The 17127-nt window shown below is 32.7% G+C and overlaps 1 protein-coding gene across 2 annotated transcripts; it reads right to left on the bottom strand.

The window, feature by feature from the left end:
• Positions 1-1696: 1696 nt before the first annotated feature.
• LOC133290182 (agamous-like MADS-box protein MADS2) lies at positions 1697-7091 on the bottom strand. Of its 2 annotated transcripts, none has more exons than XM_061488236.1 (8): positions 6907-7091; positions 4222-4300; positions 3995-4056; positions 3529-3628; positions 2623-2664; positions 2502-2543; positions 1923-2062; positions 1697-1841 (listed from the first exon to the last, which is right to left on the bottom strand). In XM_061488236.1, exons 1-8 carry the CDS (start codon positions 7089-7091, stop codon positions 1745-1747), a joined length of 747 nt encoding a protein of 248 aa, XP_061344220.1. In that variant the 3' UTR covers positions 1697-1744. The 2 variants fall into 2 exon arrangements, with proteins under 2 accessions (XP_061344220.1, XP_061344221.1); XM_061488237.1 differs by having other exon boundaries at positions 1697-1829.
• Positions 7092-17127: the final 10036 nt, after the last annotated feature.

The following is a 17127-nucleotide window of genomic DNA, read 5'->3' as shown; positions in this document are numbered from 1 at the left end:
TCCCAAATATACCTCTATCCTCTTCTCCTACAAACTTTGTTGGCACATGAGCGTTAATCCTTGCCATTAACCAACCATTGCTGCTAGCTGCTATCGCCTTCCATCAACCACCTCTACCACCTACTATCACGACCATAATCTATCAACCAGCCATCAACATCGCTATGAGCTATGAGCCACCACCATTGTCACCCGCTAGCACCACCACCCTTGATTAACTCCCACAAATGTCATCGGTCACCGCCACCTATCACCCCCTGCCACCACCACACTAACCACAACTATCATTGTTGCCATTGGCATTGGCCACTGCCACGCTTAACCACTGAGTGCCAACCATCACCACCACCCGCTCTCCATCAATAATCCACCACAGTTGCCATTAGTTGTCGCTGGTGCCACCACAACTAACCACCCCCACCTGCTACCACCACACCAACCACCACCACCACCAACTAGATACCATCGATCTCAGGCCACTTCTATGCAAACCACTAGGCACCAACCATCTCTGCCACCATTATCCACCAGACCACCACTGCTGCTGCTTCAATCAGCCACAACAATTGTCACTTACCTTGCCGACGGTGTCACCAACACCCATTATCACCAACCACCATTACCACTACTTCACTAACCATTGGCCACCAACATTAATATTTAATCCAAAACTCAATTTTAAAAAATTACTTTGTTCAGATATAATTTTTTTATTTTGAATTTTTTTTAAATTATTTGTGTGTGTTAATATATTTTATTTAGAAATTTCAATTTGAAATTTTTTAAAAATTTAAAATAAGAATTATTTTTAAATAAAAAAATATAGTTTAAAAATTAATTTTAAAATATATATTTTTGTATATTTATATCATATCATATAGTTTGCTTCAAATACCGAATATGAATGATATCATTATTCTACCATACTGCTTCTCCGGTGCACATCAAACATGGGATAGGAAATGAGTTTATCAAACTATTCTTTCCAACTTTTATTCAGATCTCTTATCCCATCAATTCCTTTCCTATTTTGTCCACCATACAAACCCTAAAAACTATAACCGTCAATTCAATTTGGCATTAGCGAAAACAAAATTTCCTTTACCTTTCAATCCATGTCTTCCCGCGATAATCAAGTCATTTAATAATTGGAAATTGAAGAACTCATGATTTCAAACATGGAGAAATTTTCCTTCATATGGAAAACAGATTTATATAAACATAGATCAACATGCAATAAATCATTTTAAGATTGTTGGCGATAGCAAGCATAAATCAAACACCGAATACAGTATATTGTATGTGCAATCTGTATTCATTAAACTAATGGAAACCAAAGCATCAATTCGAATAGTTATATTTAAATCATTTTGAAATGGAAGAAACTCACGTTTGAATCATCGATGCAAACAATTACAAGCGCAATGGAAGCTATTTCCTTAAGATTATTGTCCACTCACGATTTCAATTACACCTATTTGATGGCCAAAAAACACATCTTTTCAGCTCAAACTTCCTTCTTATTCATAACAAAGTTATATTCTAACATAAATTTCTTACATGCCATATGTCTAATGGCTAAAAAGGTTCGATAGTTTCAAGGGAGTCACAACTGTTGTTGTACCAAAATAAAAAACAATAGAAGCACAGTAGCATTTACACATTGCCAACACCAAGAAGCATTTGGCTTTGCTCTTTTGCACGGTGTTTGGTTTTATGTAGCCAGATAAATAGTGAACTTAGCTCAAAGCATCCATCCAGGAATAAACCCAGTCACTTGTTGAGATTGAGTTGTGGCAGTTATCTGATCTGGTGCTACAGTATTGTACCTGTAGTCAGGACTGAATGAAAAGGGAAACTCGTTAAAGTGTAACACAATTCACCTTGAGCAAGAACAGACAAGAATATGATGATTTATTTACCCAATCTGCAATGTGGGATTGCATTCCAATGGTTGGAAGAAGCTCTGAGAGTGAGCATTCTGTGGACCACCATATTGCATACTTTGATCACCAGCTTCCCATGATTGCCTATAGTTATTTCTTGAATTGATTTCTTCCAGCTGGGAACAAGTGGTAGTCATGAAGCATATCATCAGCAAAGGACCTTATTAATGCCAGAGGACTAAGAATGATGATATGTTAAAAATTGCAATAGTATTTCCATCTTATGGTTTTTATTTATTTTGTTCTCGTATCATTTTTTTGTGAAAATGGAAAAAATGGTACGAGAACAAAATAAGGGCAACAAATTCCTTATTTCTTAAACCAATGGTTATTGGTTAACTTAAAAAATCTTAAAAGACTATTTTGAAAAAAATTTGAACTTCCAGGTAAGCATACCAAAATATCTAAGGGGAGACAGTTATGGTATAAAGTATCACATTAACGCTGAGCTATATCTTCTACTACATATTTATGCAGCAAGGACGAAGCACGGAACAAAACCAATATTGCTAATTAGGGGAAGAACATTGCGGATAATGGTACGTATAATGTTACCTTCATTGTCAAGGATCTGTTTGCTTCTACCAACATTTGCTCCTGTAACGAAACAATAGCTTGAAATCATCAGGATACCATAAAGCTACTTTATTCCTCAAGTTATGTCAACACCATGTACCTTATTTTGAAGATCAGATAACTGGTCCAGCATGAATTGTGTCTGCAAATTGATGTTCCACACAGTGCAAATAACCAACAGGAGTCACAATAAACTTTTCTTTAGGAAATTTCAAAATAGTGAAAATTTAAAAGAATACAAACACAATAAATCATATATCTACCATAAGGAAGGTTATATTTATAAATTTTTTATTTACAAATTTAACTATGTACTAAGGTAGTACATAAACCAACTCATGTATACATAATAAAGTTTGTAAATAAAAAAATATGTAATTTTTAAATTATGAAATCCCAAGATATGTAATTCTTTTTGTTGGATTTCATGACTTTAAATATACCTTTAGGATGAGTCATGCTCCTGGGTATCCCATGACCCAAGCGGGAAAAAAGACCGTAACATTATGAAACTAATCTCGAATCAAACGATGTGACAATTATTCAACGGTAGATTTTGAATCCTACTCTTTTGTCAGTTCGCTCATATTATAAATTGAGTCAGCTCTCCAATTAGACATGTAATTTCTTGACATCTAAAAGTGTCAAAATCTTCTATGAAGAGTAAATACTATCCTATTCGTTGCGGTTTTCTATAACGTAATTCCATTTATATGTCTGTTCAAACTCCTAATGCAGCAAAACTTACTTAGTAGATCAAAATTTCTTCTATCATCATATCATAGTATGCCTTTATATCATGTAGTAAATGAAGCATTGACAATATTATTTGCAAAAAGAAACAAAAAAAAAATGTTACAGAAAAATACTTACGAAAAGAAGGGAAACAAAATGAACAAATCACATTAAGCTGCTGCAACAACTAATTAAGAACCATTTTAATAATCTTCATCTGTATAATTTGCTGAAAAAGTAACATATTTCTTAAACATACATACTACGTTACCTTTGTGGACCTCACTTGCTTCAGAGATGAATCCAATTGCCGTTCAAGTTGCTCAAGTTCTTTGGTATTCAGTGGACCCAAGTCTTCCCCTAGAAGGTTTCTGTAATGGCAGAGACAAACGCAATTGTCAAATTAAGTAAATCCTGCTAATGTAATTGGCATATTAAAAAATAATAATAATCACTCATGTTAAATCCGACTAGCAAATGTGAGGTATAAATAATCCTTATACGAAGTATTACTCTTGCATAAGTACAAAGACTGTTTTCCTGAATTCGAACCATGACATTTTGTAATTGGCATATTATTTATGAAAAATATGAAAATTTTATTTGGTGACTAAATGACCACTAAAAGTTTTTCACAAACCTTAACTCACAAGAAATGAACAGAGAAAAGGTGAAAGTCATGTTTGTTTTATAATGAGTTTATATTTCTAAATACTCAGCTATTAAATTCAATTTACCTCTGGGTCCTTTGAAGAGATTCAAATCTTCCTTTCAGCTTCAAGTATTCACGGTAACTGTTCTGCTACAAAAGAAAATAACAAATGAAAAATAACAAAAGACTTTGCAATATGTAATAGAAACAAAGCTATATATACATTACATTTTGTATGTTGGCTTATGCGTTTCCTAAATGAACTTTCTAACATAAGCTTAATGCCACTAATTAAACAACAGCAGTTGCTACCTCAAGTTCTTTGCCAGGTTTGCTAACTTCCACAGCACCATAACTGCACTTCTGGTACCTTTCAAGAGTTTTGAGCATGCTGATTTGAAGGGGCATAAAGAAAGGAAGAACCATCAACTTGATGATAATGTAAGGATAACCATACCACAATACTAAAAGGATGTCAACAACAAATTTAACCATATCTTGTGTGTTTGCCAGTTTAATGGTGTCCCTGTGTGTCTTCATAAAAGTAAATGCACACTACAAGAAAGAGTGGTTTGATGATAAGAAACCATCTTCAGCAGTTTTATGTGATGCACTTATTTGATCATCCAGTTATACCAAGTGATGACTAAAAAAAGGAAAATAAACAGGTTTCCGAAAATGTTCCTTACGCAGGAAAAAAGATAGGATTTAGATTTATAATTATCTACAAATTACACAAACTGTAACACAGGAAATAGTCAATAATGGGGCAAGTGAGTTGTAATATAAAGCCAACTGAACAAGTACTACTCAGCATGAAACGCTAAAAAGTCAAGCATTTAAAGCAGAAAATAAACAATCATCCACTTCGTTTCTGATATAAAAACAAAGCTTCTGAACAAGAAAATTTTATGTGGTTTGCTAGACCTAATATTCTTTTTCTTTGATATGTTCTTTTGATGAAGTAAACCTAAATCTTCGTCAAAAAGAAACGAAATATTACACAATACAAAAGTTTGTAGATTAAGCTTAAAACTTTATATGTTTGTATTCCCCTTCAAGTGTTAGACAAACTGGTACTATAATAAACGTTTCCCATATGAAAGTTTCCTCTTTAAAATCCCTTCTAATATCTATTTCAGTATAATTTACATTTACTCTTAAATATTAATCTTCTTGGAGGCTACTATTAGCATCTATGCACTGCCTTTTTCCCTATCTTGATTTACTGGAGTTTCTGAAGCAATACAATGAAGATGTAGAACATCAAACTTACATCTTAGAATGAAGAAATGGACATTGAGATCCTGTTGTGATGCATGCATATGATATCTATATAGGGAACAGAACAAAATGTTGTAGAGCTTCAGTGATCTCGAGATCACGAATTTGATCCTCACTACCTCATTTTTAATAAAACCAAAAATTGGGTTTGTTTAGTATCCACGATTCAAGTCAAAAAATTGACTTTTGCGTGAGGGAGACTCTCACCCAATACCTTAAGATTTTGGGTTGAAGTGGTTCTTCTCACAAATATCTACAATTACACAAGCTTGATGTATTTTTTTTTTTAAAAGAAAAAGAGAAAAGAGAAAGAAGTTTGTTATGGCCAGGTTTACCTTGTTTTTTATTTTTACCTCAATGAGGGTTTCCCTAGCCGAAGTATTTATGATAAGTAAACCAACTCACTTTCCCTGTACGAATTTCAATGAGTATATTCCTCGAGTCGCTTATTTGCCCCTCCAATTTAAAGACTTATAAATTAATTGCCTAGGTACTGAGAATTCAAGGAATTAAAAGAATAAGGGATTGACTACCCAAAAAATTATAAAATAAGAAGAAGAATAAGGGATACTCATGAAGACGTAAGTTGCTGATCACACAAATCAAAATGAAGGTAAAAAAGGAGATAGGAAAAGGAGAAAAATGAAAATATTGCTTTTGCATGAAAGTGCCAAAATGACGTGATAATCAACATTTTTACATACGCTTAGATATAATAATCCGCACCCTATATTAAAAAAAAGGGGGGAAGAGGGGGGGACGAATCCAATCGCACTAAAAAAATCATTGCAAATTTTTTGGATAAGAAGTATATAAAAAGTAGCTAGCTGAAATTAATCCTTTTAAATAGATTTTAGCAACAAAAGAACAATTTAATTTTTGGTGCGCAAAACACTGCATGCTTACTTACGGCTTCATTGGAAAACATGTTCCATAGAAGAAGTTATACAGAACTTCACACTTCAGACCCTTGTTACAACTTGAAGTTGTCACCAACTCACTTAGCAGACTTCCAACGAAAATCCGGAAAGTAAAATACTTAATTAAGAAGAATCTCAAGCAAAAATTAGGTCAAGAAACAGCAAAGATCTTGATCTCATTTCTTATCAAAAGCCAGATCTCAAGGAAAAAAGTTAAAACATAAAATTAAGCAAAAGACCCCCAGAAAGTAACAAAAATAAAAATAAAAAGCTAGTCAACAATCATCTAACAAAAGTTAACCGTACAAGTACACAAAATATTAGATATTCACCGGATCATATACTAGATCTGATAAATCTACCACCAGTTACAACATTACACACACACACACACACAAAAGATCAAATCAAAACTGAACTTTGACTATGTTAGCTCATTGTGAGAAAAACATAAAACTTCTTCCAAGCCAGCAGATCTTACAGAAGCCAAAAATTCACATAACAAGAGATAGGATAAGAGAAGAAAAGAAAAAAGACTGGCTCAAAAATATTTAAAAAATTAATTAAATAATCACAAGCCAACTTTCTCTTTAATTGTTGGTATAAACAAATCCAATGAAAGTCACCAAAATAAAATAAAAATAAAGAAGCAAATAGATCTCACAGGTCAACAAAGAGTATGTTATTTCACAATCAGAAAAGAAAGATCATATATATATATATATATATATATATATATATATATATATATATAGAGAGAGAGAGAGAGAGAGAGAGAGAGAGAGAGAGAGACCTAGAGCTGCTACAAAACTCATAAAGCTTGCCACGGTTGGAGAAGATGATGAGAGCAACCTCAGCATCACAGAGAACAGATAGCTCATAGGCTTTCTTGAGAACCCCATTTCTCCTCTTTGCAAATGTGACCTGCCTGTTTATCTTGTTCTCTATCCTCTTCAACTCAACTCTTCCTCTTCCCATCCTTACTATTTCCAACCTATCTATTCACTCCTCCTTCTTCAAAAATTTCCCTTTTTTTTTCTCACTTAATTTTTTCTATTTCTGTACAATATCTATCTCTTTCTCCACTTTTCTTGTTTTTTTCTTCCCTTTTCCCTTTACCTTCTCTTGGGTGCTTGATGATCCTTCTTTTCTGGATCAGTACCCAAGTGCAACCAAATTTGTGAAAAATAAGAGAAAGTTGAATACTAAGTTAGAAACTTGAAACCCTAGAGAGAGAGAAAGAAAGAGAGAGGAAAGTACTATGAGTTTTGGGTTGTGTTGTACTCTCTAACTTTGGTTTTTTATCCTCAGGATTTTCCAATCTCCACCAGAAAAATGGAGTGGAGCTTAGGGTTGAGTTCTTTCTAGTTTCATGTAACTATCTTTTTCCCGTGCTTTTCCATGTTATGGCATTTTTGGTAAACAAACATGTCACCCAGATGCAATAGAGGAGCGTGCATATCACTCAAATTGTGCTCCACCAAGTTGTCTGAGTTGGAATCTGGGTGGTGACACTGGCGCGTGGTGACAGTTGTGTTAATTAAGAAAAATCTGTGTCATTTTCCCACTGTATTCAGGGTGGTAGAGCAAGAGTATAAAAACGTCGTCACATACCTTAAAATGGATCCCACACGTGTCAATTTATGACTGGCTTCCATTCTCCATCATGCAAATAAATAAATGTTTTATTTTTTTTATTGAGATAAGATGAGCCAATTGAAGCCACCTTTGGAGCATTGCATTCATTCGTTCAAACTGCAGAATTATTGGAAGGCGTAAGAAATGACTTCATGAATCAACAGTAGTTATATGATTATTTCTTTTTTATTATACGTGGTAATTAAATGCTAGTAATGCTAGATGTAAAGAAATAGGTGGGAAAAGAAGAACGTATAGAGTAGTAGGAGGTGGGCGAGAGAGCATGTGTTTGATCTTTTCCAGTATCATCTTTTGGAAGGGGTTTAAAACCTTAATCATGAACCCGTCCCGAATCGGACTAGTCGCGAAACGATGAACCGATTGAAATATTAAAAAAAAAAGGTATAGTTAACAAATGTTGGTTGAAATTGGAAAATGACTAGTAAGATATTTTACTGAATTAACTGATTCTGGAACTAGAATTATTTAAAAAAGAATTGTAAAAGGCTGGAATCTTTTTGGGAAATATGTATTTACAATGTCAGCAATCAGCACTTCGAAAATAAGATGTGACCTTGAAAGTTAGAAGTTCACTGGTTTGAGAGAACAATTTCTAGCACCTACCTACCTCTTGCCTAGGGACTATGGTATATAGGATATGGAACTAATTTTATTTTTTTTGGAAGTTATGGAAGTAATTTATTAACTGCAGCTGATTATAAATTTAGGAAATCTTCTAATTGTTGGAGAAATAATTTACAGAATTCATTCCATGATTTTTTTTAATTGAAGTAAAGTAAGTATACATTAATTCAAATAATTTATGCAAAACGTTTTCTTAATCGAATCTTTTTTTTTTTTTTTTAGTAAAATCTTAATAGAATCTTATTGGATATAAGTAGCTGTTGAATAGCATGCTAAAACTGTTAGCTTTTGAACAAATCTGGGAAATTTAATCTATTACTAGTTTTTGAGTTCGTACTTACCATTATTCTTCTTGGACTTACATTTCCAATACGTACATCACATGCTTAATGTAATCATTACTCATGTCATACATGGAAATTGTCTAGGTATAAAATACCACATTTATGTAGAACCAAAGGTGCTACAAGGTCGGGCGAGCAAATATTATCTCTTCAAGCCATTAAGTGCAATGAGACATTTTCAAGTGAATAATCTTTTAGCTAAATGTCAATTTGAAGCTAGACAAACAAGCATGATTGGTTAGGTAAAATTCATTCATTGATTTTTATATCTATGCTAACAAGAAAATTCCAATTGGCACTCAACCAAGGTAGTTAAAATCGAGTTTTTACCTAAAAATAAAAGAGGAATAAAAAATCGTAAAACATAAAATTGTAATAAAAAAATAGTAAAAAGTAAAAAAGAATTGGAATGTTGATAAAAACGTTTTGATGAAAACAAAATCGTACAAACATAAAAAACGCAGTTTTAAAACGAGTTTTTAATTACCATGCACCCAACTCCATTATTGTGCGCAATACATCATATGATTGGAGCCATTAGAATTTAATTATCTTAATTAATTACCATTTTACTTCATGGTAAAATATTTCATAGGATCCAATGTGTGTAGTTTTGTTAGCAATACAGACCGAGTAAGTACGGAAAGAACCTGAGTTCGATTTCCACAAAGTATATCTTTGAAGATAGACAAAGTGTTTTAACTAAGACTAAACCCGAACTTGAGATTAGTCTCATAGTCAACTTAAAGAATTAAAACTCATGGGGATATTCAAGGGACTACTCATTTCAATGTGTTAATTAGGGTTAGTATAAAAAAAAATCTCGTACACATACTAATAGTTATAAAAGAAAACAATTAAATAATCTTTTTTTTTAGTATATTACAATTAAATAATCTTAGTTGAACTTAATTAGAGCCTGATATTTGCAAACATGAATGAATACCAAGATCAATTTGGACAATATAACTTCCTAATTCATTTCCATAAATAATGAAACCAACCTCATACTCTATTTTTTCTTAGTTATTTTGGGTGTTGCAAACCTAGCTATTTGTCATTTCTTGTAGTTATTGGTGCCGTCATTTACCAAAACCATATACCCTATAAAGAAACGCCAATAAATTGAATTTCATACGGAAACCAAATGACAGGTTACTTAAGGTTAGTTGCAAAGCACATTTGGGTCAAAGGAGAAGTTTAATTGTACTCTGCTTTGAGTGATTCCATGAAATAGTATTATACAGCTTGTGTAAGAATTGGTAACTTGATAGCCTCCTATTCCAAACAAGGAAGAGAAACGTGGGTTCTTTTTTATTCTATTAAAATCCACAACTCAAACTACATACTGATAATGATAATGATAATGATAAATATAAATGTACTGCATTTTTTCGTGGCCAAGGAAATAGCCCGATTTTGCTTTCAATGCACGTACCATTATTTTTACGCCACAGGTGCCTCTGGTGTTTTACACATGCACTATAAAAATGAAAAAAAAAAAAAAAAAAACAAATTGTCCTGAAAATTACAATTTTCTTGTGTACTTATTTTATAAAAATATGACATGATATTTAAATAACATTAGATCCTTATAATGAATTTTACACACATGTATCACACATAAATCTATTTCAGTTCACAAATATAAATGGAATGGTAGTGAAAAGTCTCCATCTGTGTTTATCTCATCACAGCTCTTTTAAATCGTACACTGCTTATAAAAAAACAATATTGTTATTTCTTTATGGTAGAGTATAATATAAATCAATAAAAAAGCTCTTACCCAACAATTTAAGATTTTGGATTGAAATGATTCTTTACATGGTATCAGAGCTTCAGTGACCACAAGATCACAATTGATCCTCAAAAATTGAGCATATACAATAATTCACGCTTCAAGTTCAAAAAACTCTTACGTGAAAAGGTGTGTTAGAGTATAATATAAATCATTAAAAAAACTCTCATCCAACATCTTGAAATTTTAGATTGAAATGATTCTTTATACTTTACATGAAATATATTGTGCATCTTAATTCTTAAATTCGTACAAGAAGCATTTTTTTTTTTTAATTTTTGCATGGTAACACAGTAACATCAAAACATACTTAACATCCTTAATTAATAGTGCAAAACAACAACGTCCATTCGGGTCTTCGCCAATTTCCAACGGTCTTAAGAGTGCGAAAGGCAAGTGTCACAGAAAGGAAACGTGTCGAGCTACGATTGGCAGGCTTGTACAGTGCCAGGTGACGCAACGTCGATTGATGTGAAAACCCTGCAACCGAGCGACGTCGTATAGTGAGAAACCAAACAGTATGACAAAAAGTTAAAATCGTTGCAGCTACAGAGTGAACTGCCCTGGATGTGATACGTGTCATCACGGGAGAACAGGAGCACGAGGCCACCGAATTTCCATCGGTGAGCGTGGAAGGGACGCGTGCCTCGAAAAGCAAAGGTAGGGTCACAGTGTAGTGTGGTAGCTTATGCCCCTCTCTTGTACTGTAGATTCCGCCAATCTTCACACTCAAAAATCAATTAAATACTTAAATAATTTACGTTCCTTTTTTTAAAAAATTAATCATTTATTCACCTATAATTAATAAGTACCAGCTTTCAAATAAAAAAAAATTGAAAAATTAACGCGTGTATTTTGATAAGTACAATAATTAATTTATTTGCATTTATATTTAAAAATGTGAAAGGTAAGTTTAGAAGTTTAAAAATATTGGAAACCCACAAAAATTATATGGAGACTAAGTGTTGAGAATCCAAAGGATAACTAATAAAATCACACATTAGATCGAAATAGAATGAGTAAGGATTATATAAGTGAAAAAATTTATAAATCTAGTAGTGTTTCTTAAGATGTAATTATTGTTTTCATTTTTATGTCGAAAAACTAAGCTTATTTTAAAATGATTAACTGAGTTGAGACAATTTATTAATGGTACAATTATCATTTTGACTGTGACAGCTCCATGATCAAAAACTTTCACATCCAATCAAATGAATTTCCTTAGAATTATTTTCAAAACTAAAATTAACCAACACATAAATATTTTTCTACGTAACAATGTAGCTTTGAGTTTCCTACTGTAACGAGGGATACCTCGGAGTAGGATTTTTCCCATCAAGCCCAAAAATAATTTTTTAAAATTGTTTTCTTTTCTAATGATCAATTGTATATAATCTTTGCGGTAAAATAAATATTTAAAATTTTATCAATAATTTGCACAATTAATTTACAACAACTATTTTTAAAACAGATAATATAAGGTACTAATACATTCCCTACTTATAATTGAATCCTGATTCAGTTTATATTTTCAAAGACAACTTTCCTAAACAAAAAAGGATTATTCCATAATTTTCTCAAATAAACTTTAGTGGCAACTCCATTGTTTTTAATTTTTAATTTTTCGTCATCACGTCATGATTCGATTGGGACAGATATGAAAATAGTTTTCAACTTTATAATTATTTTTGAATTGATTTTTTTCTAACAATTAAAATGCATATATATAACTTGCCAAACTATATTCAGTTTTTGTTATCCTCTTGTTAATTAACTCAACGAATAATTAGATTCAACTAAACGAAACCTTAATACCTTATCATCCAGCAAGTTGGACAAAGGCTCTTCATATGTACCAAATGTTGGCATGGCATTTTGGATATGTGGTGGAGCTTTCTACAATCCACCTAAAAAGAATGCGTGAGAATATGCACCAGAAAATCTCAACTCTTGACGTAAATGATTTTTCCCTCAACGGCCGGCGTTTCACTACCCGTAAGTAACAGGTTCTTTCGTGAATGCTGTTATGACATACCGTCTGACTTAGCATTCAATAACAACAATAGAATAAATGATTGCTTGCAAATGTGGTGTTGGTAAATGCTTCAAAACAAAAACCAAAACCAAAAAATACAACATGAGAAGAATGAGATATCTAATTAAAACTGACAAAAATGAGAGGATCCCAAATCTGAAAATTAGATTTTGAAATTGTGTCGGTCGACCCCATTAACTTAGAGAGAGAAAATTTGGGGAAACGAGAGTTGTACCATTTATACATGATTCATGAAGTTAAATCACATTGATATTCATCAAGTTTCCCATACGAAATATTTTCAGTATTACATGAGTATTGAACACTAGGTGCACCCATTTCATTTCTATTTATTTATACTTTTTATCCTGAATATTTGCTCCTCCACATGACACTAGATTTAGAACATTCTTTGTATCAAGTGACCATGGTGGAATTTTGAAAGTACAAACTGAATGGATGAAATATTTGGTTTTTTTATGAGATAGGTTATTCTACTTATCTTTGCCTGCCACTCTAAAAGATCATTAGATCAGAATCTTAATAAACATTTATTTTTCTCTCTCATTTTAGATTCTGATCTAACGGTGTTGGAGACTGATAGACAAAGATAGACAGAAAAGAAAATAGCTTTTTTATTTGGGCTTAACTTTTGAGTAGGTTGGGTAGGGAAATCAGAATGTGGGTTTCTTGTCCAAAGTTTAAACTCATGGTGATGCTTCATAATAGAACATTAGAACGGCATATGTGTGTACTTTTCTTAATTTTCCAAAAGCATCATGAATATCTTCCTAGCACATGGCTTGCTTGCCACTGTGTTTGAGAGGAAGGGTTTTGATTATGTCTTGGAATATGATGTATGCTTGCAGTGAATAATGTGTTCACCTCAACCATTTCAAAATGATGCTTACTTCATGTTGCAAAGTATTGATCTCAATTAGATTAAACATCCTAAGACAGGAAAGCATCCAATTATAAATCATTTTCGTAAAGGATCTAACTTATGGTCCCATTTGAGCCCACTAGCTCCTTATACCAAAAGGCCATAACTCTGGCATTTTCCGAGCTTTAAGGCCAGATTCTGATATCAAGAGACTATTTCCCCAAGTTGCCAAAGTAATTCCCACTGATTGTATTCTAAAATGTAGAGTGAGAAAAATATTATTCCCGTTTATCCTTAAGAACACGCACCAAAAACAAAACATAGCCCATCAAGTGGCCATGAAATATTGGGGCAGATTCTATCCTTTGGAAAGGGTGGATGAATGCTTTATAAATTATGATTTAACTAAGAGCTGTTTTTTATGCTGCTTTAGAATGAAAGGCTTGCAATTCTTTTTCTATTATCCAAATTTTATATGAAAATTATATTGAAATGGGGCCACCCAGGTTAAAATACGTTTCAAGTGGAGTATTTATTCGTTTTCAATGTTATTATACCCTGCTAAGAAAAAAAGAAGAAGATATTTTTACATCATATGATGCACGGATCAAGATTATACTTTTTCTAAAATTGCATTTAATTTTGTCTTTTATGTTTCATTTTATGATAAATTTACTTTTAAAAACTGCAGTTCAATAAAAGGAATTGTTAGAAGATGATTTGCAAGCCTTGCATTTTTTGTTAAATTGCAAGGGATTTATTTCCTATGATACACGCATATATATAAATACAGATTTTTTTAAAAAAAATAAAAAATCATGTGACGGTTTTGGATATATATTCGTAAAAAAAAGGTAAATACAAAAAAGGATAGGTTATTCAACTCGAACAGTGTCCAAAGTGGCACTGTTGACAAAAAAAATTACCAGACTGCCACGCTAACAGTAGATTTTGCCAAAATGCCACGTGACATATTTCGCTACACTGTATAGCTAAATACGCCACGTCAGAATGCACAGAACTAAAAATACCACGTGTCAAACATGGAGAATTTCGCTACACTGTGTAGCGAAATTCTCCCTGTTTGACACGTGGCATTTTTGGTTCTATCGTGGCATATTTCGCTGCACTGTGTAGCGAATAATTTGCACACATATTTCGCTACGCAGTGTAGCGAAATATGCCACGTGGCATTTTGGCAAAATTTACTGTTGGCGTGGCAGTCTAGTAAATTTTTTGCCAACAGTGGCATAATGGTCACTGTTCCTATTCTACCTACCATTTTTTCTGCCTACTTTTTTCTACCACTCTAAAATACCATTAGATCGGAATCTTAACTCACATTTATCTTTCTTTCTTTTTTGAGATTTTGATCTAACGGTGTTGGAGGTGGTAGGCAAAAGTAGGCAAAAAAATGGTAGATAGAATAACATATCACATACAAAAATTCTTATTTAATTTACAATAGCAAACACAATGGCGTCCAGTATTTTAGAAGAGATAAGTTATTCTACCTATTTTTTTTGTCTACCTTTGCCTACCACCTTAAAACACCATTAGATCAAATTCTTAACTAATATTTATCTTTCTCTCTCTTCTTAAGATTCTGATCTAACAGTGGTGAAGAGTGGTAGGCAAATGTATGCAGGAAAAAATAGTAGGTAGAATATCCTATCCCATTTTAGAATCGGTACAAAATTTTATGGAAAAAAAATAAAAATCGAAAAAGTTATAAGATCAAAGCTACGAAGTATCAAATGGTGTGTAAGAAATATCCAATACAATATTCGGTATAGATACATATCTAACAAACATTTTACCTCACATTTTTTTTCCTTACACAAATTCACTCTCTTTTTTTATGTATTAGAATTGGCATTAGGTGTGTGATAAATTTTATCAAACCTTTGACGCAGATTAATAATAATTTACTGGATCTTCACATATACAAAAGCAAACTCCTTTATAACTAACGTTTAAACAATGCACATTACGTAATTCATATAACATTCTTCTTCTTCTTTTTTTTTTTTTTATAAACCACATGTATTCTTTATAGGAGGCATTTGAAGCAGGTTCAAGATTAAGATTTTAAACTTCTCTCAAAGATAATATTGGAGAAGATGGAATACGTGTTTTTACCCCCACTTACTTAGCTCTCATGCGCTAATTGAACTATCATCATTTGATCATATAACATTATTCTTGTAAGACTATCTTTTCTGTTCCTCTTTTTGCTATATATGGAGGTACAATAACGAGACATTCATGAATTATGTGGTTACTAGAGAAAGCAATACTTTCTAACCTCGTGCTATGCTAGAGCTAATTAATATGGAAAGAATAGGGTTCAAGACTTGGAAACTAAGGCCAATATTGAGCTCGAAAAGAAAACAACAGATAGAAAAAGCAAACCAGGAATCCCGATTCACAAACTGTATTTTGACTATGGGCCGGGAATTTGTTTTCATGTTGTATGAGACAAATTATCTCATTCAACAAAAATAAAAATAAATGAGACCAATTTAAAAAAAAAAAGAGAAAAAGAAAAAGAAAAGCATATATGCCACTATAAGAAACCAGGGCAGACTTAATGTTGTGGGCGTGAATACCTGTTTGCAGAGAAGATAAAACCACAGTGATTATTGTCTGTTAGAATTTACTATGTTTGGACTTGTGTTGGTCAGTGTTGTTTGTTTTACAAAACAGGTTGAATGCATTACCTGTTTATTTTTTTTTTATTTTTTTTTAAATAAGCTCATGTAATTATCCGATCCATTATGAGTTTTGGGAATCATGTGTTTATTGGGCTTGGACCGAATTAACAATTGCATTCGGTTATTATATAGGATCAAATGGGCCTAATATCCATGATGGATGGACATTGGGTTGTAACTTTTATTTAAGAAGGCGAAAACAGAATACCCACTTCACCTATAACTAAGCAATTGAGAATGGAAATTATAAGCAATTGAGAATAACCACTTCACCCATACACTCCAAACTGTACCCTGCTCAATTTCAGTTGTAAGTTGCTATTAAAGATAGATAAAGTGGAGGACTCTCTTACGGGCGAACACAATTGCGTACGCCTTTTCCGTGAGATCTATCAAATGTCAATACAATGTTTTCACAAATCAAAGTCATCCATTTGTTATGAGCAGATAATACTTCCTGACAAACAATAATTGCAATTAGCTCTCAGGTTTAAGAACTTCTTATGCCAGCACCTTACGAGATGTAGTAACAGGGTTGCTCATTTCCTGCCCCATTTAGCATTTTCATATCCTTGTAGAGCAATGCACCATTCGAGAGGCAATAGGTTTATGCTGGAGGTTATGAGTTTCAGGCAGAATGGTTTAGAGTTGTATGAAGTATTATATCAAAATACATCCAGTTAGAAATGTCAAACGGTTACCACTAGCGTTAGCCTAGTGGAGTGAGGTATGTGTAGTGTGTTTGATTCTCGTGTATCTCCAAAAAAAGAAATGTCAAATGGTATTATCTCAAGCTTAAGGAAAATTCTAGAGTTAATATACAAATTATTGGGTTTGATACTATATGAACTCAAATAACCACGCTTTTAGACTTGTATGGGAACATGTAATTATTTGAACGATATTAACAATATATTTCCAACTCTCTCCTATGTTCACCATATAGCACAATCC

Source organism: Gastrolobium bilobum, unplaced genomic scaffold, assembly GCF_033153095.1.
Source record: "Gastrolobium bilobum isolate Gb01-03AN ecotype WA unplaced genomic scaffold, APGP_CSIRO_Gbil_v1 utg17055, whole genome shotgun sequence".
NCBI classification, from domain to species: Eukaryota; Viridiplantae; Streptophyta; class Magnoliopsida; order Fabales; family Fabaceae; genus Gastrolobium; species Gastrolobium bilobum.
Note: the sequence above shows the minus strand (reverse complement) of the source record. Positions and strands in the feature narration are given on the sequence as shown.